The sequence below is a fragment of the Vombatus ursinus genome, unplaced genomic scaffold, assembly GCF_900497805.2.
Source record: "Vombatus ursinus unplaced genomic scaffold, bare-nosed wombat genome assembly UNPS02003292.1, whole genome shotgun sequence".
NCBI classification, from domain to species: Eukaryota; Metazoa; Chordata; class Mammalia; order Diprotodontia; family Vombatidae; genus Vombatus; species Vombatus ursinus.
Window position 1 is genome coordinate 10,371,642 of NW_020943070.1, and position 23,930 is coordinate 10,395,571.

The window sequence follows — 23,930 nt, forward strand, 5'->3', positions numbered from 1 at the left end:
CTTTTTCCCTCCCTCCCTTCCTTCCTTTCTTCCCAGCTACTAGCCCAGTGCCCGGTGCACAGTAAGTAAATGCATGCTGGCTTGAGCTGACTTACGTACAGCCTGTGCACAGATAAGCAAATATAAGAGAGTCTGGGGAGGGCGAGGGTGAGCCCTTGGGGAGGGTGGAAGGAGGCTTTCCAGAGGAGACGGCACCTGGGCCAGGATCCCATTTCAGAGAGGAGGAAGCTTTGGGATGGAGTAGTCTTAGAGCAGCCGTGAGTTGTTCAAAATGCTGTTCTTTGATAAACACATGCCCTGATCTTGAATAAATGAATAAACTCCAAACAGTCCCGAGGGACACCAGGAGAGAGGGGGCTACTCAGCCGGCAGATGGTTTGCAAATGTAGCCTGAGTTATCTCTGGTATATACAGAGGAGGAGGGTGAGAGGGGGAAAGACAGGGGAGGAAGAGGGAAAGATGGCAGGGGGAAGGAAAGGGAGAAAGGCAGAAAGTCTAAGTCTCAGTTTCCTCATTTGTAAAATGGAGACAGTAATATCTGCAATATATCAACCCTCTCTGGGTTGAGGCAGTGTGGTGCAGTGGATAGAGCCTTTGACTTCAAGTCAGGAAGACCTGGGCTCAAATCCTGCCTAAGTAGGTCACTTACTCTCCTTAGACCTCAGTTTCCTCACCTGTAAAATGGAGGGTTGGACTTGATGGCTTCCAAGGTCTCTCCCAGCCCTACATCTGTGCTCCTGTGTGTGCTGAACACTGTAACCGTGAAGTGTTATATGAGTGATGTCAGCTATAACTAATATTAGAAACTGACTTTGGTAATGTTTCATCCTGTGTGTTTGCTAGTATGCTTTTCTCAAGTGTTTTGGGAGGTTTTTTTGGTTGTGATTGTTGTCAAACTGTGAGTATGCTTGTCTATTTCTATTAGCAGTTGTTGGAAGGTTAAATAGGGCCAGGATTTGGATGGCCAGGAGGATGACAGACTCATGGAGTGGTTTCATTTTTTTTAAATTTAAATTCTTTTTTTTTACTCACTAAAAGTTCACCTTCTCTCTTTCCCTTCCCTCCTTTCCCCTCAATGAGAAAGCCTGGAAAACAAATATCCTGCTACAAACGTGTGTAGTTCAAACGAAATAAATAAATTCTTACATTGGCCACGTCCAAAAAACCCGATATCTCAATGTGTACTGAGACTCATAGCATGTTAGAGCTGAAAACATAGGGACTCAGAGGGTTATCTACTTCAACTTTGCTCATTCTACAATGGGGAAACTGAGGCTCAGAGAAAAGACTTGTTCTGAGTCACACAGCTAGTCGAGGTAGCCATCAGTGGCGTCTTCCTGGAGCTAAGCCCAAAGCTTAGAAAATGGAAGTGACTTGTCCAGGATCACACAGCTAGTAATACCTGAGACAGGATTGGACCCCAAGAGTTCCTGACTCCCCAGTCCAGTGTCCTCCTATCCTCTGCTGCCTCTCATCAATTCCTTTGTCCCCTTGGTGTGGACTGGTGGAAAGACCATTATACTGGGCTCCAGAAAGTCCCCAGTGACTTTGTGATACTGGACAAGTGAATCCCCTTCTCTGACCCTCAGTTTCTTCATCTATAAAAAGGAGAATGAGAGACAGCATGCCGTGGAGTAGACAGAGATAAAGCCTCACCTCTGACATAGCTTACCTGTGTGACCCTGGATAAGTCACTATCTCTCAGAGCCCTAGGTAGCTTTCTGAGGCCATGAGCCGCAGAGCAGGAATCAGTCTGAATAGGGAGAGGGAATTTCCCTACACCAATGACATCACAAATGGGTCCAGAAAAATGTGGTGACCAAATACCTACCTCTTTGGGAATCTTTATGAGGGTATTGCTTTATAAACTCTAAAGGGCTTTAGAATTGTGACGTTTTGGTTAACTGTTTTAAAAACATCACTCCTGCTGAGATCCCAGGTAGAAACTTGGATGTTTTCAGCCTCTCGGATGTTTGAAGTGCATAGGCCTGTAGAGTGCTATGGATGCTGGCATTTCACCAAGACCATGTTGAGTGGCTATGCTGGGCAGACAGAGCTCGTCTGGCTCAACCTCCTGGTCTTTTTTTCTAAGGAAAATCCAAAAAAACCAAGAGAAGGGATCACATCACTTGTTGTTTTCAGAGCTGGGACTCAAAAACCTTGGTCTCCTGTCTTTTCCAAAACGTCGTGTTGTTCTGGAGGGCGGCCATACTCTAGGACCCATGTATACCCTTTCTTCCCCTGCTTCTCCATTCCTAGGATGCCCTTCCTCCTTACCTCTACCTCCTAAAGCCCCAACTTCCTTCAAGACTTAGCTCAAGGCCTTCCATTGCCAACAGGAACCCTAACCTGACGCCCCCACCCACCCAAGATGTCGGTCCCCCATCCAAGTAGCTCCTTTGTATTTCATTTGTATGTATTCTGAATTGACTTCTCTTTTATGTACATAGAATATAAGCTCTTTGAGGGCAGGTGTTATCCTCATTTTTGTCTTTGTTCCCCTCCTGTCCAGCACCTAGTGATAAGAAAACCTGTGATTTCACTGGTAGAGGGGACTCCCAGAGGAGGAAAGCCCCTCTACCATTGCAGGTCATCACCTTCTGTAACTAACAGTCTTGGGGAGTTGCCTAGAGCCTTTCGAGGCTAAGTGACTTAGCAGGGGTCATCTAGCCAGTATGGGTCAGAGACTGGTCTTGAACCCAGATCTTCCCAGGCCAGCTCATTATCATACAGAAGAGTGATTCTAAGCTACTCTGCACATAGCAGGCACATCGTAAGGACTCGTTGAAAGAGCGCTGGGTCTCAAATTAGATGGCTTGGCTTCAAACCCCACTTTTCGATGCATGCTACCTGGGTGACCTTGACAAGTCACTTAACTTCCTGGGTTTCAGTTATCTCATCTGTAAAATGAAGGCATTGGGCTAGGTGACCTCAGAGGTCCTTTCCGACTCCAGATCTTCGATTCTCAGGACAAATGAAGGCCGACCAGACCAACATCCTTGGGTGGTCCAACAATCAGTATCTTTTTGACCCCTTGGGGGAGGGGGTGGATGGTAGGGGATTAATCCCCAAATTTGTCAGCTCTGCTTCAGCCAGAATCAGGCCCCTGTCCTTAATGCTAAGTAAATACAAATGGATTCCAGCAAGCTTTCTAGCCTGACCGATATATTTTGTAATGGGGTGGAAGAAAAATTATCTTCTCCCTTGATCTCCAAGAGGTGGACCCCTGTTTTTAGTCAAAAGAAATTCCGTCTTCTCAGCAGGAAGGTAATTGGTGATATGGAGAGAGCGGCTTTGTCAAACCTTTGATGTTCTGAGAATCGGCTGGGAGAGATAAAAACAGATCTCTCTCGTTCTCATTTCAGGACCTGAGCCCTGACTTCAAAGCGGGATGTTTCACGGGACCCTCCCCAGCCTCCTCTCTCTGAAAGCCCGTGATATCCAATATGCGAAATCTTGTAGCTCATATCTTTCTTGAGACGACGCTAGGGAATCCCTGAATCCCATCTGGTCATCATTCCGTGTGGGGAAACAAAAACCTGAGGAAGTGTGGTGTCTGCCCGCCCCTTGGTAATTTCCAGGCCCTTATTTCTGCGACCAGAAACTTTTTGTCTTGATTTTCCAGAGTGATGGTAATAATGATTCCCACTGCTATAATCAATCAATCAATCAACAAACATTTGCTAAGCACTTACTCTGTGCCAGATACGTATAAGAGGCAACTATGACAAAATGAAGACTTCCTGAGTGTAGAGACAAAGGAGTTTATGGTACCTGGAGGTCAGTATAGACTAGAATGCTTCAGGAAGTCTTCATAGAGGCTAGATTGAAGCCAGGCCCTGAAGAATGGACAGAATTCAAATATAGGGAATTTAGTATCACATTCCATGTTGAAAAAATGATGTGAACAAAAGAGGTGACAGTGTTTGTGGTGTAGACAATCAGTCTGACTAGGGTGGAGGGTTTGTCTAGGGGAGTTGTGGGAGGTCAGTTTGGGAAAAATAGATTTAAATCATGACTTCAGAAGATTGTCAGTAAAATGTGCCCCTTGCCTGGTAAAATATAGGTGTGGAAGAAGGCGTCCATTGTCAGACATGGCCAACAGGCTGAGTCGGCTCTGCTGGTTACAGTTTTAGAGAGTTGCTTGGGATACTTCAAGGTTAAGTGACTTGCCCAGAGTGATAAAGCCAGTGAGAGTCAGAGGTGTGGAACTTGATTCTGGGTCTTTTTGACTGTAAGGTTCACCCTTTATCCACCCTTTGTACCACGCTTCATCTCAAGTTGCCTACTGTTTGTTGTTCAGTCGGGACCCCACTTTGGGGTTTTCTTGGCAAAGATACTGGAGTGGTTTACCACTTCCTTCTCTTACTCGGCCATCTTGGCCCCGCCCCCATACCACTTCCTTCTCCAGCTCAATTTATAGATGAGGAAACTGAAACAAACAACGTGAAGTGACTTGCTCAAGGTCATACAGCTAGTAAGTGTCTGAGGCTGGGTTTGAATTCATGAAGATGAATCTTCCTGATTCTAAGCTCAGTGGTCTATCCACTGTGCCACATAGCTGCCCCAACTTGCCTATAGTAGGTTTTTAATAAATATTTGTCAAATTGAATTAATTTAATCTATTGGAGAAACTAAGTTGCCTACTGTGTGCTTAGCACTTTGCTAGGCACTGAGGAGGATGCAAAATTTGGATAAGACAAAGCCCTGACTTCGAGTGGCTTAAAGTCTATTGTTGTTCAGTTGTGTCCGACTCTTCATGACCTCATAGACCATAGCATACCAGACCCTTCTGTCTTCCAGTGCCTCCAGAAGTCTGCTCAAGCTCTTGATCATTGCTTCCATGACACTTATCCTCTGCTGTCCCCTTCTCCTTTTGCCTTCAATATCTCCCAGTATCAGGGTCTTTTCCAATAAGTCCTGTCTTCTCGTGATGTGACCAAAGTCGTTAAGCTTCAGCTTTAGTATTTGACCTTTCCATGAATCAGCCTGAATTCATTTCTTTAAGTATTGATTGATTTGATCTCCTTGCTGTCTGAGGGACTCTCCGAAGTCTTCTCCAGCACCACGATTCAACAGCGTCGATTCTGCGGTGCTCAGCTTTCCTTATAATCCAACTCACAGCCATACATCGCTATTGGAAAAACCATAGCTTTGAATATACAGACCTTTGTCTGTCCGCGAGGTGATGGCTCTGCTATTTCAGTATGTTGTCCACGTTTGCCGTAGCTTTCCTTCTGAGGAGCGTCTTTTAATTTCGTGGCCGCAGTCACCATCTGCAGTAATCTTTGAGCCCAAGAATATAAAATTGGACACTCCTTCCATTTTTTCTCCCTCTGTTTGCCAGGAAATGATGGTTCCAGTTGCCAAGATCTTAGTTGTTTTTTTTTTTTATGTAAAGCTTCAAGCCAGCTTTTACACCCTCCTCTTTCACTCTCATCAAGAGGCTTCTTAACTCCTCTTCACTTTCTGTCATCAGAGTGGTATCATCTACATGTCTAAGATTGTTGATATTTCTCCCAACAATTCTAATTCTGGCTTTTGATGCATCCGATCTGGCATTTCTCATGATGTACTCTGCATGTAAGTTAAATAAACAAGGTGACAATATACAGCCTTATCCTTTCCCAATCTTAAATCAACCAGTTGTTGCATGTTTGATTCTAACTTTTGCTTCCTGGATTGCATATGGCCTCCTCAGAAAACAAGTAAGATGATCTAGTACTCCCATCTCTTTAAGGACTTGTCACATTTTATTGTGAGCCTCACAGTCAAAAGCTTTGGTGTAGTCAATGAAGCAGAAGTCGATGTTTTTCTGGAACTCCCTCGCTTTCTCCATAATCCAGCGAATGTTGGCAATTTGGTCGCTAGTTCCTCTGCCTCTTCAAAAACCAGGCTTCTTGTAGTAGTTCTCCGTTCACGTATTGCTGAAACCCAGCTTACGGAATCTTAAGCATGACCTTGCTGGCATGTGAAATGAGTGTAATTATTCAGTAATTTAATCATTTTTTGGCAGTACCCTTCTTTAGGATTGGGATGCAAACTGATCTTTTCCCAAGTGGCCACTGTTGTATTTTCCAAATTTGCTGGTATATTGAGTGCAGCATTCTAACCGCATCATCTTTTAGGATTTTAAATAGCTCACCTGGAATTTCATCCCTTCTACCAGTCTTTTTGTTAGCAATGCTTCCTAAGGTCCACTTGACTTCATTCTCCAAGACATCTGGCTCTAGATCAGTAACCACACCATCATGGTTGTCAGTGATGTTGAGATCTTTCTTGTATAATTTTTGTATAGTTCTATATACTTACAGTCGAGTAGGAGATAAGCAAGCACTCAGCATTTATAAAGCCCTTACTATATAAGGGATATGAAGAAAGGAAAAAAAATCCCATTGACCTCAAGAAGCTCAAATTGGAATGGCAGAGACAATCGTGGATGTACCAAATATAGACTGAGTAGATGGAAGGTTTTCTCAGAGAAGTCACTCATGGGGATGAGCCAGGGAAGGATTAACTGGGACAGGCTTCCTGCAGAAGGTCCGATTGGAGCTGAGTCTTGGGAGAGGCCAGAAACGGCTGTAAGTGGAAGTAAGGTAGAATTGCAGGCATGGGAAACAGGGCAAAGATATAGCCCCAGATGACTAAAATGAGAGAGCATCTCTAAGGTCCCTGCTAGCTCTGTATCCTATGATTGATAAGGATTATATGATAAGAGTAATGGAGGTACCAAACACACTGCTGTATGACTTTCCCAAAGAGAAGGTCCTTACCGATGGGCAAAAGGGAATGAAATCTGTTGGTCTTACTTCCTCATTACTTTCAATACAAGTCTACTCTCATGAAGATAGAGATTTAGAAGTAGAAGAGAATCATTGGGGATGAAACGATTTCAGATCTAGAGTGGAAGGAATCTCAAAGGCCCTCTAAGCCAACCCTTCATTTAGCAGAATGAGGAAATGAGGGGTGAGGAACCTGAGGCAAAGGGAATTGAAAGGACTTGACCCTTCAAGGTCATGGGTAGTAATCATCAGAGGTAGAGGTTACACCGACATCCTCACAGTCCAGAGCTGATGTTCTTTCTGGTTTGGGTCCTACGCCAATTGACCAATCAGTATTGATGCTTTTATGGTCCAGGCCCCAACCCAGTGGTTTGTTTAGTTTTCCAAATGTCAACTCCCCTTCTCCTGGGACTCCTAGCACTCTAAAACAGGTTGTTGAGTCTGGCAGAGAGATATGTCGCACTTGTGTTTACTCTTTTATTCCCATGGCTAATCGTTAAGTAGTTGGGGAAAATCACTTTGATGTCAAGTTTCACTAGTTCCATATTGAGTCCCCATAGATTGGATCAAAATCAAGGGTTAATGATGAGCATTAGAAAGTTGCAATGAAAAAAAAAATAAAATTAAAAAAAATTAAAAAAAACCAACAAAAATTAAAAAATAAAAAAAAAATAAAATAAAAAAAAAAGAAAGTTGCAATGAATTTTCTCTACCTTCAATCAAGAAAGACCCTTTTTCCTGATGTTGCTCAGCTACTTTCCTAATTAGCTTCCTATTAAGTGAGCTGTTTGACCTTCAAGTCTATTATTTTCATTGTTTTCTTTGGTGATTAAGGAGAACGCAAAGAAAGGCAGCTGTCCTGCCTCACCCTTTGGAGTTTCCTGGAGCTTAATGTTTTCTCCTGCCGAAAAAATACTGCTTCTTACATGACCAAGTTGTGTGGTTTAAAAAAAAAATAAAACACAGAAAATGCTTTTGCACCTTAGTATAGTGGTTTTGGGAAGTGTCTGTTATGGAGTAGGTGCTTAATAAATGCTCATTGACTTTCCTTGGCCAACAATGGCATGGTAGAACAGGACCAGGCCAAGAGTGGGCCTTTGCCACTGATTGGCTGTGACTTCAGACAAGTCATTTTATATGCCTCAGTTTCCCTGTGTGTAAAGGGAAGGAGTTGGACTAGATGAGCTCATAGAAATGAAGAATTTTGAGAGTTGGCAGGGGCCTCAGTGACCATCTTGTTCTTCCCACATGTGAAAGGAGTCCCTGATGAGTGGTTGTCCAGCTTCTGCTTGAAGGTTTCCGAGGAGGAAGAACTCACCGTCTCTCAGGCAGCCCATTCTATTTTGGAATAGCTCTAGTTATTCCAAGGTTTTTCCCGATGTCAAGCTTCAATTTGCCTCTTTTCCATTTGTACCCATCACTCCTGATTCTATCTTCTGTGAACAGACAAATTGGATCCTTCTTTCCCCTTCTCAGTCCTTCAGATACTTGAAAACCGTTATCGTGTTTCCCCTGAATCTTCTCTTTTCCAGCCTAAACACGCCCGCTTCCTGCACACATTCCCTATATGACAAGGCCTCAAAGCCTCTCACTATCAATCTGGTTGCCTTCCTCAAGAAACTTTCCAGCTGATCAATATTCTTCTTAAACTGTGGTGCCAAGAACTGAACACAGGACTCCAGATGTTGGCTGACAAGGCCAGAGGGGAGGGGGAATAACATTTCCTTATTCCTGGAAGCCTCATCCCTCTTAATGCAAGCCAAGATGCCTCTAGCTCTTTTGGCCATCATTCCACTGCCCACTCTTCTCTAAGATCTAATGGTCAGATTGTTTCTCACATGCCCTAGGGGCACATTTCAGTAGAGACTCTGATGATGCCTGAAGGCATCCAGAGAAGGATGGGCAGGATTGGTGCCTAGAAGAAGGTCACTTGAGCAACCAGTAGAGGAGAAGCTCCTGGAAGAGAAGACAAGCAGGTGTAGGATTATCAAGTGGAAGAGAGGTTAATTAGCTTTGTTTTGTATGAATAGGGGTCAGAACGAGGAGAAATGGATGGAAGGTGTAGAGAAACAGATTTATGGCCAATGGAAAGGAGAGCTTTCTAGTAATTAGTGCTGGTACAAAATGGCGGCCTTGGATGAGTTCAAATGGAGACTGAATGATTATTTGCAGTGAAGTTCCTAGGACTAAAGATTTAGAGCTGGAAGAGGCCCTAGACATCAATCCAAAAACACAGCTTTAGGAGACAATACAAATACAGGGTGATTGGGCTGCTGATTGTTTGGACCATTTTCAGTCATGTCTGACTTTTCGTGATGCCGTTTGGGGTTTTCTTGCTAAAGATAGTGAAGTGGTTTGCCATTACCTTCTCCAGCTCATTTGACAGATGAGGAAACTGAGGCAAACCAGGTGAAGTGACATGCATAGGGTCACACAGCTAGTAAGTATCTGGGGCCAGATTTGAACTCAGGTCTTCCTGACTCCAGGCCTGAAACTCTTATCTACTGTACCTCCTAGCTGCTCCTTGGGGGATTAGGAAGAGTGCTTAATTTAGTCAGATAAACTCAACTTTACTGCCTGTGTGAGCTTGGACAAGTCAATGAATGGATGAAAAACATTTATTAAATGCCTACTGCATACCAAATACTGTACTAAGACTGAACCAAAAGCAAATCAGGACAGTCTCTGGTCTTAAGGAGTTCCCATTCTAATTGAGGGAGTTTGACCAGCTGACCTCTAAGGTCCCATCCAAATCTATGTCTGTGTGGTCCTATCTGGGCCTCAGTTTCCTCATCTATAAAGCGAGGGGGTTGAACTAGTTTAGCTTCCAAGCCTCTTTCAGCTTCGTATCTGTGAGCTGAGCTGAGTTGCAGATGCTTGGGTTTTGGGTGGATACGTTGCTCCCAGCCTGTGTTCCTTAGAGGAGAGGCAGCCCAGATGGTTGGATCCCGAAGACCTTTAATCAGGCAACTCTCTTTAGCAGTGGAAAGGTACTTAAGGACTTTGACTGCTCGGCAAGTAATAAAAATACCATCGAGTGGAAAGACACCAGATGGAAGGAATGTCAACATCCTGGAACTGCTTCAGAAGATTGTCTTGATAGAAGGGGAAGGCATGAGGAGAATTTGGACTGCTCCAAGCCTAGGTGCTTGTCTTCTCTTAAAACCAACAAATGAGCATTCTTAGCCCGGGGTTATATGAAAGGGAAGGAAACCAGGCCATAATAAAGTAGCTGCCATTTTTAAAAACAAAACAAAACAAAACAAAACACCAAAACCCAGTCTCTTGCATTTTTTTGGCATGTTGTTAAAAAGAGATTTTTTCTTTAAAAAGTGACTTCCTTTTTCTTCTGCCTTTAGAAGTTCATTTCTTTCGTAAGAGCAGCTCCAGATTGATCCGTTCTGAAATTGACAAGGAAAGCGGACTCTTTCAGTTTTTCCTTTAACTGCCACTATTTTCTGGGATCAAGGCATTAAAAAAAAAGATTCTTTTTTCATTGGGAACTTAATAATAATCAACAAATAGGGCTGTTGCCATGTACAAGGGACACCAGGAAGTGGGTTGTATGAGCTGTGAACTTCTTTGACAGTTACTTAAAACAAAAACAAAAAACCGTAGATTCTGTCTTTTAAAAGGTGGTAACACAGTTGCTTCATGTGCTTGGCCAAAGCATTGTTTTTCTTATATGAGAGTCATTTGCTGCTGTTACACAAGTTTTGGTACTGACCTTCAGGGCAATGGGGAGGGAATCATTAGGGGTTGGGTCATTAACTGGTTTAAAGCCAGACAATTGGGGGCAAAAGCAAACTTTTAGATTCAGCTTCTGATGAAACCCTCAATTCATTTGAAGAGGGGACTGTTGCTGTAGCAACCAGGCCTCCAAAGGAGACAAGCAGAATTCTTCCAGTTTCTGTTTGGGAAGGAGAGAGTTTTGTGTTTTAGAGCAGAGCTTGTCAAATGTCAGTGTGTGTCCAGATCACGTGGGAATTGCTGGAGAATCAGAATTGTGTCCATCCTTCAAGGCCTGGCTCAATCCTCACTTCTGCCTCATGGAAGGGAGCCTTCCATGACTATTACATTTCTTTTTTTTTTCCAAAGCAATTGGGGTTAAGCGACTTGCCCAGGGTCACACAGCTAGTAAGTGTCAAGTGTTCGGTCTGAGGCCGCATTTGAACTCAGGTCCTCCTGACTTCAGAGCTGGTGCTCTCTCCACTACACCACCTAGCTGCCCCAGACTGTTACATTTCTCAAGAGGCAGAAAGAGCGCTGTGAGCTGGGGCAGTTCAGGTGGGCTTCCTGGAAGAGGTTCTTTCATGAAGAAGACCCTCCAGGCACTTGGTTCTATTACACTCCTACCCAAGTGCTGCTCTCTGAACAGCCCTGAATGATGAACTAAGTTTCTGTGCTGGCTTTTACAGTTTCCCACTCTCTCTGGCAGTGGGCAGGCGCCCGTCCTACCCTTTTGGGGGCCGTCAGGCTCCTGATTAAATGGTCTAGGCAGGAGACACAGGTTTTGGCTCTTCAGAAAGGAAACCTTTCCCTACTTGTGGAAAAGAAAATTTTGCCTCATGACTAGTAACATAAACACACACTCATCCACTCTCAGAGCCTTATAAATAGCTTGGCTGCACACTGACTCAGGGGAAGTAACATTTTTTTCTGCAAGGAGAGTGGTGGGGTGGCTTTTGATTTATTTCAGCCCAGTTACAATTCAATTCCATTAGTCATTTTTTTTTTTTGAGGCAGCTAGATGGCAAGGATAGAGCACCAGGACTGAAGAGAGTTCAAATCCAGCCTCAGATACTTGCTAGCTGTATGACCCTGGGCAAGTCACTTAACCCCTGTCTACCTTAATTTCTTCAACTGTAAAATGGGAATAATGATAGCTCCCAGGGTTGATGTGAGATAAAATGGAAAATCTATGCGTAAAGTGCTTTGTCAATGCTATATAAATGCTAGCTATTATTATTTCATCTTTGTGCAAAGGTGTTGGGTGTTCTTTCCCTCCCCCCATTGATTATATTTAACAACCAGGTATGATCAGATTATAGGATTCAGGGACGTCAGAGGTCATCTGGTCTAATTTCTTCATTTACAAATGAGGAAACTGAGGCTCAGTGACTGGCGTGCCTTGTCTAGAGTTACAGAGGTAGGTAGCACCATAAGATTCTAGACTGAAAGCTTTTGTTTTGTTCAGTCATTTTTCAGTCATGTCCGACGCTCTGTGACCCCATTTTCAGATTTTCTTGGCAAAGATACTGGAGTGGTTTGCCGTTCCCTTCTCCAGCTCATTTTACACAGGAGGAAATTGAGGCAAATAGGGTTAAGTGACTTGCCCAGGGTTACACAGCTAGTAAATGCCTGAGGCTGGATTTGAGCTCGGGTCCCCTGAATCATGAGCCATTGGTCTTTGCCTTGTCCCACACTTGGCTTTGAGTTCTGACCCTCTTCCCAATGCCCCTGGGTTGTTGATGCCATCTCTGACAATGGAGATGTCAACCCATCTTACTAGACTGTCCTCCACGTGCCCCTGTAAATTCTAAGTAGATGTTTAGAGACATTCTAAAAAGTGATGGTTGGCCTCATCTGCCCCCTCTGTCAGTGCAGGACCAAAAGAGGGCCAGGCAGCGCCGAGGGTGTCTTGTATTTTCCTTTGTTTCACTGGTTGCCATGGACAAGGAATTCATCCCCAAATGGCCAGCCTGTTGGAGATGAGCTCCAGTGCTTGGCTAAGCTGGTCCTTGGAAAGCAGACACCACCTGTCGCCAGGATTGTCCTGGAAGACTCTGCCGGGGCACCACCTGTTGGGGTTTGTGTCTTTCTGGCATTCGTAGCCTTTTCCATGCCATGCTGAGGCATCAGGACAGGCCCTCATGGAGGAGTCGTTGGGGATGCAAACTTGACCTTGTGAGTGGTCCAGGTGCTTAAAAGAACTGAGTTTAGTCGGATAAACAAGCCACTTTCAGACACATGATTTAGTACTGGACAAAGGGTTGAGAATTCCTGGAGGTAATCATCAGTCCTGGCCGAGATGGGGAGGCAAGTGGACCAGATGATCGTAAGAAGAATCGTCATAATAATGGCTAATCTTTATAAAGCACCTTAACATTTACAAGGCACTTTCCATATGCTTTGTCCTTTGGTCCTTATAACAAACCTGTAAGGGTAGGGGGATGTGATTAACCTCATTTTGCATATGGGGAAACTGAGGCAGACAGAAGTTTAAGCGACTTGCCCAGGAGCACAGAGCTAGTAAGTGACGGAGGCAGAATTCAAACTCGGCTCTTCCTGACTTCCATACCCCTTAGCTGACTCAAGAAAACTTTCAGACACAGTAAATAGACCATCCCAAGATCTTAGCCTTTGAAATAAAGAAACATTCATCTCTGTACTTAAGACACTCAAAACCAAACACGGTGAGTGTCTCAAAAGTCAGAAATCAGGGGATTTTAAAAGATAACTTGTAAAGTACTTTGCAAACCTTACTGTGTTATAGACATGTTAGCAAGGATGGGGATGACCTTTAACCATTTTGATCTCACCTCCCTCTCCCTACCCCTAATACTTTCAGATCCAACACACTCAGCCTAGATTTTGTTATTTAGGGTGTTTTAATTTAAACTTCATTGGTCCATAGGATCATGGTTTTGAGCTGAAAGGTACCAACAGAAGCCATTCATTCATTCATTCATTCAACAACCATTTATTAAACACCTGCCCTGTACAATGTACTGTTAGGTGTTGGGAAAAATAAAGAGGCTAAACTTAAAACCGCACTAAGACTTTTGGGACATGGTATGTCATAATAAATGTAAATGGGGTGTCTATAAATCAATGACACCTTCTTGGATTCTGTCTTGTTATTCTATACTCCCACTTCACATAAACACAAAAATGAAGGTGGAACTGTCAGTTTCCCTTTATATACATACACGCACGTCATACACATGTATTTGTAGTGTGTGTGTGGACATGCACACACATACAAACACACAGAGGAAAACTTTTCCAAAGTTGTAGAAGGGAAAATTTCAGTGGTTCTAGGCAATTGCTTTGTCTGCAAAGATCCAACAATAGGTTTGACTGCGTGTTTTGGCCTGGTGTAGGGAAGGGAACAAAGATTTGTTAAGCACCTACTGCGTCAGGCACTCTGCCAAGTACTTTACAATTATCATCTCATTTGATCCTCACGACACCCTGGGGTAGGTGCTTCGTTCTCCCCATTTTACAGTGGAGGAAACTGAGACAGATAGAGGGGAGGTGACTTGGCCATACACAGCTAGCAAGTGTCTGAGCTTTGATTGGAACTTAAGTCTTCCTAACTCCAGGCCCGGCTCTCTATCCACTGAGCCACCCAGTGACCCTTTGCTAGGTTGAGTTCTGAGGCATGGGAATTCGTGTGTACTGACACTGGCCCACCGACCTGTCAAAGCTGTATTCCCACTTTTTTTTAATGTGGAAACCAGGCCTCCCTGGGGTATCGCAGCCTAATCATTCTTGGATCAGGAGCCAGAGCTGCATCCAGAGATAGCTCTCTCAGTTTCCAAAGTTTATTGTTAATGAATGTGCATGCAGGCTAAGGTCTCTGGCAGAAGCCGGAGCTTTGGGGTGCAGGGAGGCCAGCAGATGGGGAGCGGCCAATTTTCTCTGGCACTTCTTGTCTTTCCTCTTTGTCTCTCAATTCATTTTATCAGAGAGGCCTGACTGAGGCTTATGAGCTCAAAGAGACAGGGAGGGGCTTCTAGAGCCTTGTGTCAGGGAGGGAGACCAAAGGATGAATGAAGGATGTCTGTATGTGAATGGGTTTAGTTGCCCATCTCTTGAGCTCTGTTCCTTGTATGAGGATTCATGAGGTCTATGCTGGGGAGAGGGGGTATCTGGGACAGGCTGACCTCCTTCCTTCCTCCCTCCCTCCCTCCCTTCCTTCCTTTCTTTCCTCCTCCCTCCTTCTTTCTTTCCCTCCTTCCCTCCCTTCTTCTCTACTTCTTTTCTTCCTTCTTGGAGCTACAAACATTTTTTAGGTATGCTCATGTGACTCATTTCCTCAAGAAGTCTCAATGGCTCCCTATTACCTTGAGGATAAAATTAAAAACTCCTCTGTTTGGTGAGCCCTTCATGATCTGGTTCCAGCCTCTCTTTCCAGGCTAATTACACAGTATCCCCCCACCTCAATGCACTCTGTGTATTAGCCCCCCAGTGCGACTTGCTAACTTTCCGTCTCCTACCCACATATCTTTGCACAAGCTGTTCCTCGTGCACTCCTTCCTCTTCCAACTCTTGGAATCCCTGTCTCCTTTCATGGCTCAGTTTAAGCGACTTCTCTTACAAGATGGCTTTCTTGATTTCTCCCATCTTAGTGCTCCACCCCCCTCTAAATTACTCAGTGTTTAAAAATTATATTTGCTTCTCTCTGTGCACATTGTTTTTCTCCAGGTGAATATTAGCTCTAGTGACGGAGTCATTTTAGTCTTTGGAGTCCTGGCACATAGTGGTGCTTAAAAAATGCTCGACAAATTGTTGAATTGATTTAACCACTGACTGGTGGGCTAACAGAGAGTGGTAGATCAGACTGAAATTACTTTGGAGGGAACCTAGGAACCCAAAGTATCCTTGTCTTAGACAATGTAGCATTCCCACGCCTGGGCTTCCTGGGTCAAGTAACCCAGAATAAATACTTCCCATTAGCCTTGGTGTTTCCTAGTTATATCAGAATGGAAAGAATGGGAAGAACATGTGATTGAGTCACAGGACCTAGGTGTCAGTCCTGTTGTAACTCCTTACTAGCCATGTGTCCTTGAGCAAAGATGCCAGGTCCTCAGTTTCCCTTTCTGTAAAATGAAAAGGTTAAGGGGCAGCTAGGTGACACAGTGGATAAACCTCCGACTTTGGAGTCAGGAAAACCTGGGTTCAAATCTAGCCTCAGACACTTGACATTTACTATCTGTGTGACCCCGGGCAAGTCACTTAACCCTGATTGCCTCACCAAAAAAAGCAAAAAAAAAAAAAAAGGAAAAGGTTCTGTCTAGACAGTTTCTGAGGCCCCTTCTGGGGTTTAGAAGAAAAGCTGCTCTAGATCCAGGATTCTAAGACACTTCACTTCTCTCTTAGCCTCAGTTTCCCTATCTGTAAAATGAGGGAATTGCACTTGGTGACCTCTGAGTTCCCTTTAGCCCTCACGCTTTTGGCTGAGTATATTTCTTTAAATTTAACAAAGTCAATCTCACTAACTCTACAATACTCTTGGTCTGCCTGCATAAGGAATCTGCTAGTCTGTGGGGAGATGCCTTGACATTGTGAATGCCAGATTCCTTCTGGCCTCTCATGGACGGACCCTTGGGCTCTCCGGTAGACTTTCTGGTCATTTCTGGTGTTTTCTTGTGAGTTTGTTTGCTAAATTTGTATTTCTCCCTTGTTCTCCTCCCCAGTATTTGAGAATAAGGACAAGATTGTGATCATCATGGAGTACGCCAGCAAAGGGGAGCTGTATGATTACATCAGCGAGCGGCGGAGACTCAGCGAGAGGGAGACGAGACACTTCTTTCGGCAGATAATCTCTGCAGTGCACTATTGCCATAAGGTGAGAGGCAGAATTAGCTTTGGGGAATCCTTTCTCTGTTGTGTGTATCAACTGAAAGTCAATTCAGTTAAAGATATTAAGCCTGTTAGAACAAAAGAACATAAGGAACAAAATTTAAAGAACTATAATACTTAGCTGTAAGTCACATACCTCTGACTAAAACGGAGCTGGGATCTTTCCTTAAGACAATTTATTGTGGTGGAGTGGACAGCTTTCCAAGAGTCCTTAGGCTTGGACTGGTGACTTTGTTCTGTCACTATGTGATTATGACCTGGTTGCTTACTTCTTTTTTGGTCTCAGTTTCCCCTTCTGTAAAATAATGAGGTTAGATTAGCTGATCTCTAAAAGCCCCTTCTGGTATTAAGAGTCTATTGCCCCTCCCCTCCTCCCTTGTGGGAAAAAAAAAAAACCCAACTTTTTGACTGGTTGCTTGGAAATCATGAAAGCCCAGTTTTAGGGCCGTTCTTTGATTTTCCATTGGAAAAAGCGATAGCACCCCAAAAGTGCCTTTGCTTTGTTGAATCAGGCCCATGGCTACGTGGTCATCTTTCTCTTCTCCCCTCCCTCTATTTACGCTCTCCTCCAGCTCCTCATGTGGAGTTCTGCTCAGCAGAGTGCCTGCTACACAGTGCCTCCCTGAAAGCTGTCTGGGACCCATTTGACTTTGAATGATTTAGAGAAAACCTTGGCACCCCAAATGGACTTGTTCTTTCCTATTGCCAGTCTTGGCTTGGGTAAGGTTAGAGGTTCCCAGATCCGAGAGGACCTGAGAGGGGGAAGTCAGTGCTTTCCTCAGGACTGATGTCAGTGGCAGATACTGTTTGCCGGTGTCTGGGAAGAATATATTGCATTCACACAGTAGAATTACATTCCAAAAAAGAATCCCCCCCACTGTTTTACAGGCATTGGGGGAGAAACGGATTCCAGTCATTCTTCCCTTAACCACACACAGCAAGTGACTAATATAGCTCTTGTCACCGGTCCCTAGACTGGGAGTGTTATGACTGTAAAAACAGCCCCAAAGTATAGATACAGAGACCACCCCTGCTGGCCCAATTCTTTAATCTGTCCAACATTTCCCTTTCTTCGAAGTCCTCCTTCCTTCTTCCTTTTCTCTCTCTGACTCTCTGTTATTCTCTCCTTCTTTCTGTCCCTCTCTCTTTGTTTTTCACTGACCCTGTCTCATTCTTTTTGTTTCTGTCTCGTTTCTTCTCTCTCTCATTTTCACCGTCTGCCTCTCCTTCTTTCTTATTCTGTCTGTCCTTGTCTCGTTCTTTTTACTCATTCCCTTTCCCCTGTCTTTCTCTGTCTCGTTCCATTTATTCCCGTCTGTCTTTGTCTCTTCATTTACTGTCCCAGTAGCATTCTTTCTGACTCATTCTTTTCTCTCTCTCCCCTCCCTATCTTACTCTGTCTATCCCCATTATCTTTGCCTCATTCTCTCTGTCTCATCATTCACTGCCCCCATCTTATTTTCCTTGTTTCGTTCTTTCTCTCTCCTCCCAACCTTCTTCTCATCCCATATCTCCTCTTCTTGTTTCAGAATGGTGTTGTCCATAGAGATTTGAAGTTGGAGAATATTTTGCTTGATGATAACTGTAATATTAAGGTAAGGCTCTGGGGTAATTGATGAATGTACAAGCCTTGGGAACTTCAGCAAGGGAGTAGCTTCACTTCAGTTCTGCCTTCATCAACTCTCACTTTCTGCCTTGTTGCCAACGGGTCAGGGATGTCCCTGTCAGAATCAGACTTTTTTGGAGACCTTTGGTCGCCACCGAGCAAAGCTAGCTCACAATACATCACATAGCCTTTTGGGGGGGGGATTTTAAGAGGTAGGGGCTGGACCCACTCTTGAATAATCTTGCCTATTCTCCAGGTAAAGGGGTCAGTACCTCTATGAACTTGGCTTGAAGGAAAAGTTGGTATTACAGAAAGAGTAGATTTGGAGTCAAGACCTGGGCTCATATTCTACTGTGGGCAACTCACTTCCTTTGTCTGGGACTTAGTTTCTTCATCAGTAAATGAAGAGGGTTGAAGGCTCAAAATCCCATATTAGGAACACCAAAAGCAACAGGGGCCAAGTAGAGTTTGGCTTCATTGTAGGTTGGGAGTCATTTTTAAGATACATATTTTATTGATGCATTTTTTTTGGGGAGCTAAGCAATGGGGTTAAGTGACTTACTCAGGGTCACACAACTAGAAAGTGTCTGAGACCAGATTTGAACTCAGGTCTTCCTGACTCCAGGGCCAGTGCTCTATCCACTGCACCATCTAGCTGTCCCCATTGATGAGCACTTTTTAAAGTATCACTCTTACTTCTCAATCAATGACTCTCCCTTCCCCTCCTCCTCTGTCCTTGTAACGAAAGGAACATGAGTAAGCTAAACAAATCAACATAACATCTCCATCTGATAAAAGTATGCTTATTGTCCCCCATTGAGATAAGGGATAGAATTAAACTCCACGAGGTTAGGATTGGTGTCATTTTTTCTTTCTCTTCCCAGAGCCTTGTTGAAGCTTGCTTTATCTGCTACACCTCTGCAGTCACAATTGGTCACTGAATTGTTCAGAGTTATGAATCCTTTCTTTCTTGTTTTCCTTCATGTTTTTCTAGTCATCATGAAAATTGCCCATCCTGCTTACTTTTCTCTATATCAGTTTGTACAAGTCTTCCCAAGTTTCTCTGAAATCTTTTACGTTCATCGTTTTTCATGGCACAATAATGCTCTTTTTTTAAGTCAATTTTTATTTCTACCTTTTGTTTTTACATTACCCATATTTTCCCAATGTATCCTTCCCTCCATCTCCTCCCAGAGAGTCATCCCTTATAACAGAGAATAATAAAGAGGGGAGGGGGAGAAAAGTAACAATTCAGCAAAACTAGCCAAGATTGAAAAAGGCCATCATAAGCAGTGTTCCACATCCATAGTCATCTGTCTGTGCAAAGTGAGAAAGATGTCTTTTCATATCTCTTCTTTGGAGCTAAGCTTGGTCATTATACTTTCCACGTATTTGTTTTGTTAATTGTTTTCATTTATATTGTAGTCACTGTGTACATTGTTTTCCTGGCTGGGCTTCCTTCACTCTGTATCAGTTCATGTAAATCTTCTCATGCTTCTCTGTATCCATCACATTGATCATTTTTCTAACAGCACATTAAGATTCTGTTCTATTGATGTACCACAATATGGTTAGACATTCCCCAGTTGATGGGCATTGAGGTTGTTTCCAGTTCTTTACTGCCACAAAAAAAGGATAGCAAAATAATATCCTATTAGATCCACAGGCCATGGTTCGTTCAGCCATTCACCAGCCAGTGGGCACCCATTTTGCTTTCTGTCCTTTGCTACTGCAGTAAGTGCTGCTGTAAATATTTTAGAATCTATGGGACCACTGTCCTTCCCTACCCATCTTCTATTCTGCTTTATTCCCAGCTCTCCGCCAAGCCCGTGATAAAACAAATCATGGAGGCGGCATCAACATTTGCTTGTGGAAAAGAGCAAAGTATGTTCATTGAAGAGTTTACTTTATAGATAGTATTATTGCTGGCGGCTGCTGGGGTTAGAAAAAACTTTCTTGGCTCACAGGGTTCAAGTACCTCCTACCGACCACTCTGAGTGTCCTTTTGATCACATCTAGAAAATAAGCAAATGCAGTTTTAAAATAAACCTTGTACACCACATGAGCTTTAGCATGGAATGGCCTTAGGTCTCCAGGCACCGGCGGGGCTTCCCAATTGGCCGTCCATGACGTCAGAGGCATGTCAATGATCCCCAGACAAAGCATGGGAAGGGTCCTTCTCTGCCTCTTTTGTTGTTATTTCTATCCAGGGAACTGAGAGGCATGGGGAGAAGATTTCCTTTACTCAGATGGAGTTGCTTTGGCCTTCCGAGTTTCTGTTTATGCACCATGATTCCCAGCTCCCATGGCTCTGTTACCTTTTTCACCCTCAATGAATGAATGGTCATCTTGGCTCAGTCTTCCCTGCCCCCCCGTCTAATGAGCAATCCATGGGGAAAAAGGAAGTGTCGGTTAAGGATGGCTGTCTGTTGAAACGGAGAAGGACAGTATGGGACAATGGGCAGAGAACCTAGCAGGTTCAAATCCCATACCTATGTGACCTTGGACAAATCACTTAACCTCTTTGGGCCTCAGTTTTCTCTTCTGTATGATGAGTGGTTTATACTAGACGACATTTAAGGTCCTTTCCGATTTTAAGTCTATTATCCAACAATTGTAAGAAAATGCAAAAACACTTGAATTGGAGTCAGAAGACCTGGGTTCCTAGCCACACTTTTGCTTCCTCTTACCTCCTTGGGTGATCTTGGACAAACCATCGTCTCTAAGCTTTAATGTCCTAACTTGTAATGGTGATAATGAAATCCACGCTCTTTACTTCATGGGGTTGATGTGAGGATCAGATGAGATAATAAACGGGATCGGTGGAAAGAAAACTCTTTCTGGGTTCACATCCCAGCTTTATCCCTTACAGTGTGACCATGGGCAGTCACATCAACCTTCCTGGGTGGGCCTCAGTTTCCTCATCTTTAAAATAAGGGGGTTGGGCTAGACGGCCTCTGAGGTTTCTTTCAGCTTTAAATCTGTCATCCTATAATCCTATATGACTGTCCCCAAAAACTAATGCCCTGCTATCGAGCTGATTCTTCACTTCTGTCCAAAGTGCAGGATTCTGAGTGGGCGTATCTTCTTTAGTTTTAACCGTCAATAGAAGTGGAATTTGACCATATAGTGATGACTACCGTTGTGTCTACATTGTGGTTAAGTGGTCTCAGTACTGCCTGGGTCAGCCTACATCTGGAAGATTGGGTTCAGTGTTGGGTAATACGTTTTAGGAAGGACACTGACAGATGAGAACATCACTAGGTACCCAAAAACTGTGTCCTATGGGCTGGTAGCTCAGAGAACTTGGCAGTGTTGAGGTTGGAGAAGAGAAGGCTTAGAAGGTGGCCATGATGGCTGTCTTCAGATGCTCCAAGGGTTCCCTGTGGAAGAAGGCTTAGATACATGATGTTTTGTCCCAGAAGGAAGAACTAAGAAGGATTTGAAAGGAAGGATCTTTTGACTCAATTTAAGAAAGTGTTTTCTAGTAATTAGAACTAATGGTCGTGGCTACTTCATGTGATACTGAGCTCTTCTGGTACTTTATGTGTCTAGATGGAGGCTGGGACTATATGTGTCCAATATATGGTATTATATGTGTCCAAACTGTATGACTATATGATAATGTATGTGTTCAAACCATGTGGTATTATATGTGTCCAAATTCTATGACTATATGGTACTATATCTATCCAAACACCTGTCAGCGATGGCCTATTAGGGATCCCTTGATGGGGGTCGAAATGTAATCTTTGACAACCTCTGAGACCCTTTCCAACTCTAAAAGTCTACAGTTTTTATTACATGGGATAAAATTATAGGAATGTACCTTTGAATAAAGTAGTGATTTGAAATAATATAAAGAGATTTTCCAAACACAGTACCTAATAAAAGGGTATACTCTTGAGGATAAGTTGACCCTATTGCTTAAAGAATAGGGGTGACTTGTTCTAAAAAGATTATCTCATTATTTCGTAATTTTGTTTACATTGCAGTCATTTTCATCTTCTCCTTCCTCTTCCAACCTTCTCTTGAAACAAGGGGAAAAAAAGTTAGGCAAAACCAGTCCATGGATCTGAGAGCGTATGCAACATACCCTACCTATAGTCCCCTACTTCTCCAGCGAAAGGAGGGAGGTGCATTACCTCATCTCTCCTCCACAACTGAGATTGATCATTATAATTACACACAATTCAGTTTTGTTTTATTGTTCTTTCTGTTTACATTCCTGTGGTTGCCTAGTGTATTGTTCTCCTGGTTCTGCTTACTTTGCTCTGCATCAGTTCAGAGAAGTTTTCCCAGGTTACTCAGAATTTATCATTTTTTTATGTCATAGTATCATTTCTTTAATTCACGAATCTTTTTCTGTTCAGCTATTCCACAACTTATGGGCACCCACTTTCCTTCCATTTCTTTCCTGCCCCTAAAAGTGCTGCTATGAATATGTTCTTGTATAGGAGCCTTTCCTGTCTCTTTTCAGTAGGAGGGAGGCAGTTAGGAACATTGCTTCCCTCCCCCATCACTTTCAAAATTAAAAAAGCGCCTTTATCAAGGCAGTGAATGAGCTGGGATTGGGTCTTCCAGCCAGGCATGACCTTTTGGTCTGCGTGACGTAGTGCCAGTAGAGGTAAGCCAAATAGCTTTCTAGCTAGTCATAAAATTCCCCAGTGGGAAAAGAAGAATGGCTACAATTCTACCCAGAGATTGGACAGGGACAATGAGCCGGAATCCTAGGAGAATGGCTGATTTGCATAAGCTAGAAAGGAAACTATGTCGGGTCAGACAGTTCAGTGGGAGCTGAGTGCATCAAGCCTGGGACCATTGTACCCTGAGTAGAGAAAATGCCCGGGGTAGCGCTTGTAAAATGAAAATTCCGATGAGCCCAGATTCTGACTTGTACTTGGAAATTATGGCTCTTTTTTTGGACATTTGCCATTAAAATGAAAGAACGGAAAATGTATCCTTCACCCTGAGAAGCCACTGTATTTTTCTTTCCATCAGAACAAAGGATAACATTATCATCACTGATATATTTTATTTTTATTTTTTTTTAAAGAAATTTTATTGATATATTTTTTAAAAAAATTGTGGTCATTTTTACCACCCCATCCCCCAGTAACAAAAAAGCAGGTGAGTACAAACACTAACATTGTCAATCAATCAATCTACAATGTGTCAGGCACCTTAATAAGACACTGGGGATATAAGCACAGAGTGCTTACTTCCAACAATGGAGAATGTTGTGATTGAATCTGACAATCTATACAACATTCTGCCCAAGCATTATCCATTCTATGGCAACATCTTTGGTTTTTCAAATTTTCATTTAGTCATTTAATATTACGTCATCATTGTATATATTCTTCTAGTTCTGCTTATTCACTATTTATAGAAATTTATAGAAGTCTCCCCAAATTTTTATGAATTCCTCATCTTTGCCAATTCTTATGGCACAATAATATTTCATTATGTTCACGGTTTTGATGTAGCATGGTATATTGAAAAACACTGCTGGCTTTGGAGTAAGAAGGCCTGGATTCGAAGTCCACCTCTCCTACTACCTACACGATGCAAGCAAGGTCCCTCCTAGAAGCTGAGTTTTCTTATCTCTTAAATGAAGTGGTTGGACTCCACCACCTCTGAGGTCTCTATCAACTCTACAAATATGATCTTATGGGGCAGCTAGGTGGCACAATGGATAGAGCACCGGCCCTGAAGTCAGGAGGACCTGAGTTCAAATCCAGCCTCAGACCAAACACTTGACACTTACTAGCTGTGTGACCCTGGACAAGTCACTTAACTTCAATTGCCTTAAAAAAAAATCTATAGATATATATATACATATATCTATATATATGTATATCTATATGACCTTATGCTGTTATGCTGTACCCCCATTCGTTCCTCTGGACTCACCATCCAAGATGGGAATGATAGCATTGGAATCCCAG

The 23,930-nt window shown here is 43.3% G+C and overlaps 1 protein-coding gene across 1 annotated transcript in view; it reads left to right on the forward strand.

Moving 5' to 3' along the window:
- The window catches only part of NUAK1 (NUAK family kinase 1), an 82,486-nt gene that overhangs the window by 38,550 nt on the left and 20,006 nt on the right, over positions 1 to 23,930 (forward strand). The window contains exons 3-4 of the mRNA XM_027873338.1: positions 16,208 to 16,359; positions 17,903 to 17,968. Of these exons, the coding sequence (XP_027729139.1) occupies positions 16,208 to 16,359; positions 17,903 to 17,968 (218 nt within the window). The remainder of the gene's footprint in view (positions 1 to 16,207; positions 16,360 to 17,902; positions 17,969 to 23,930) is intronic.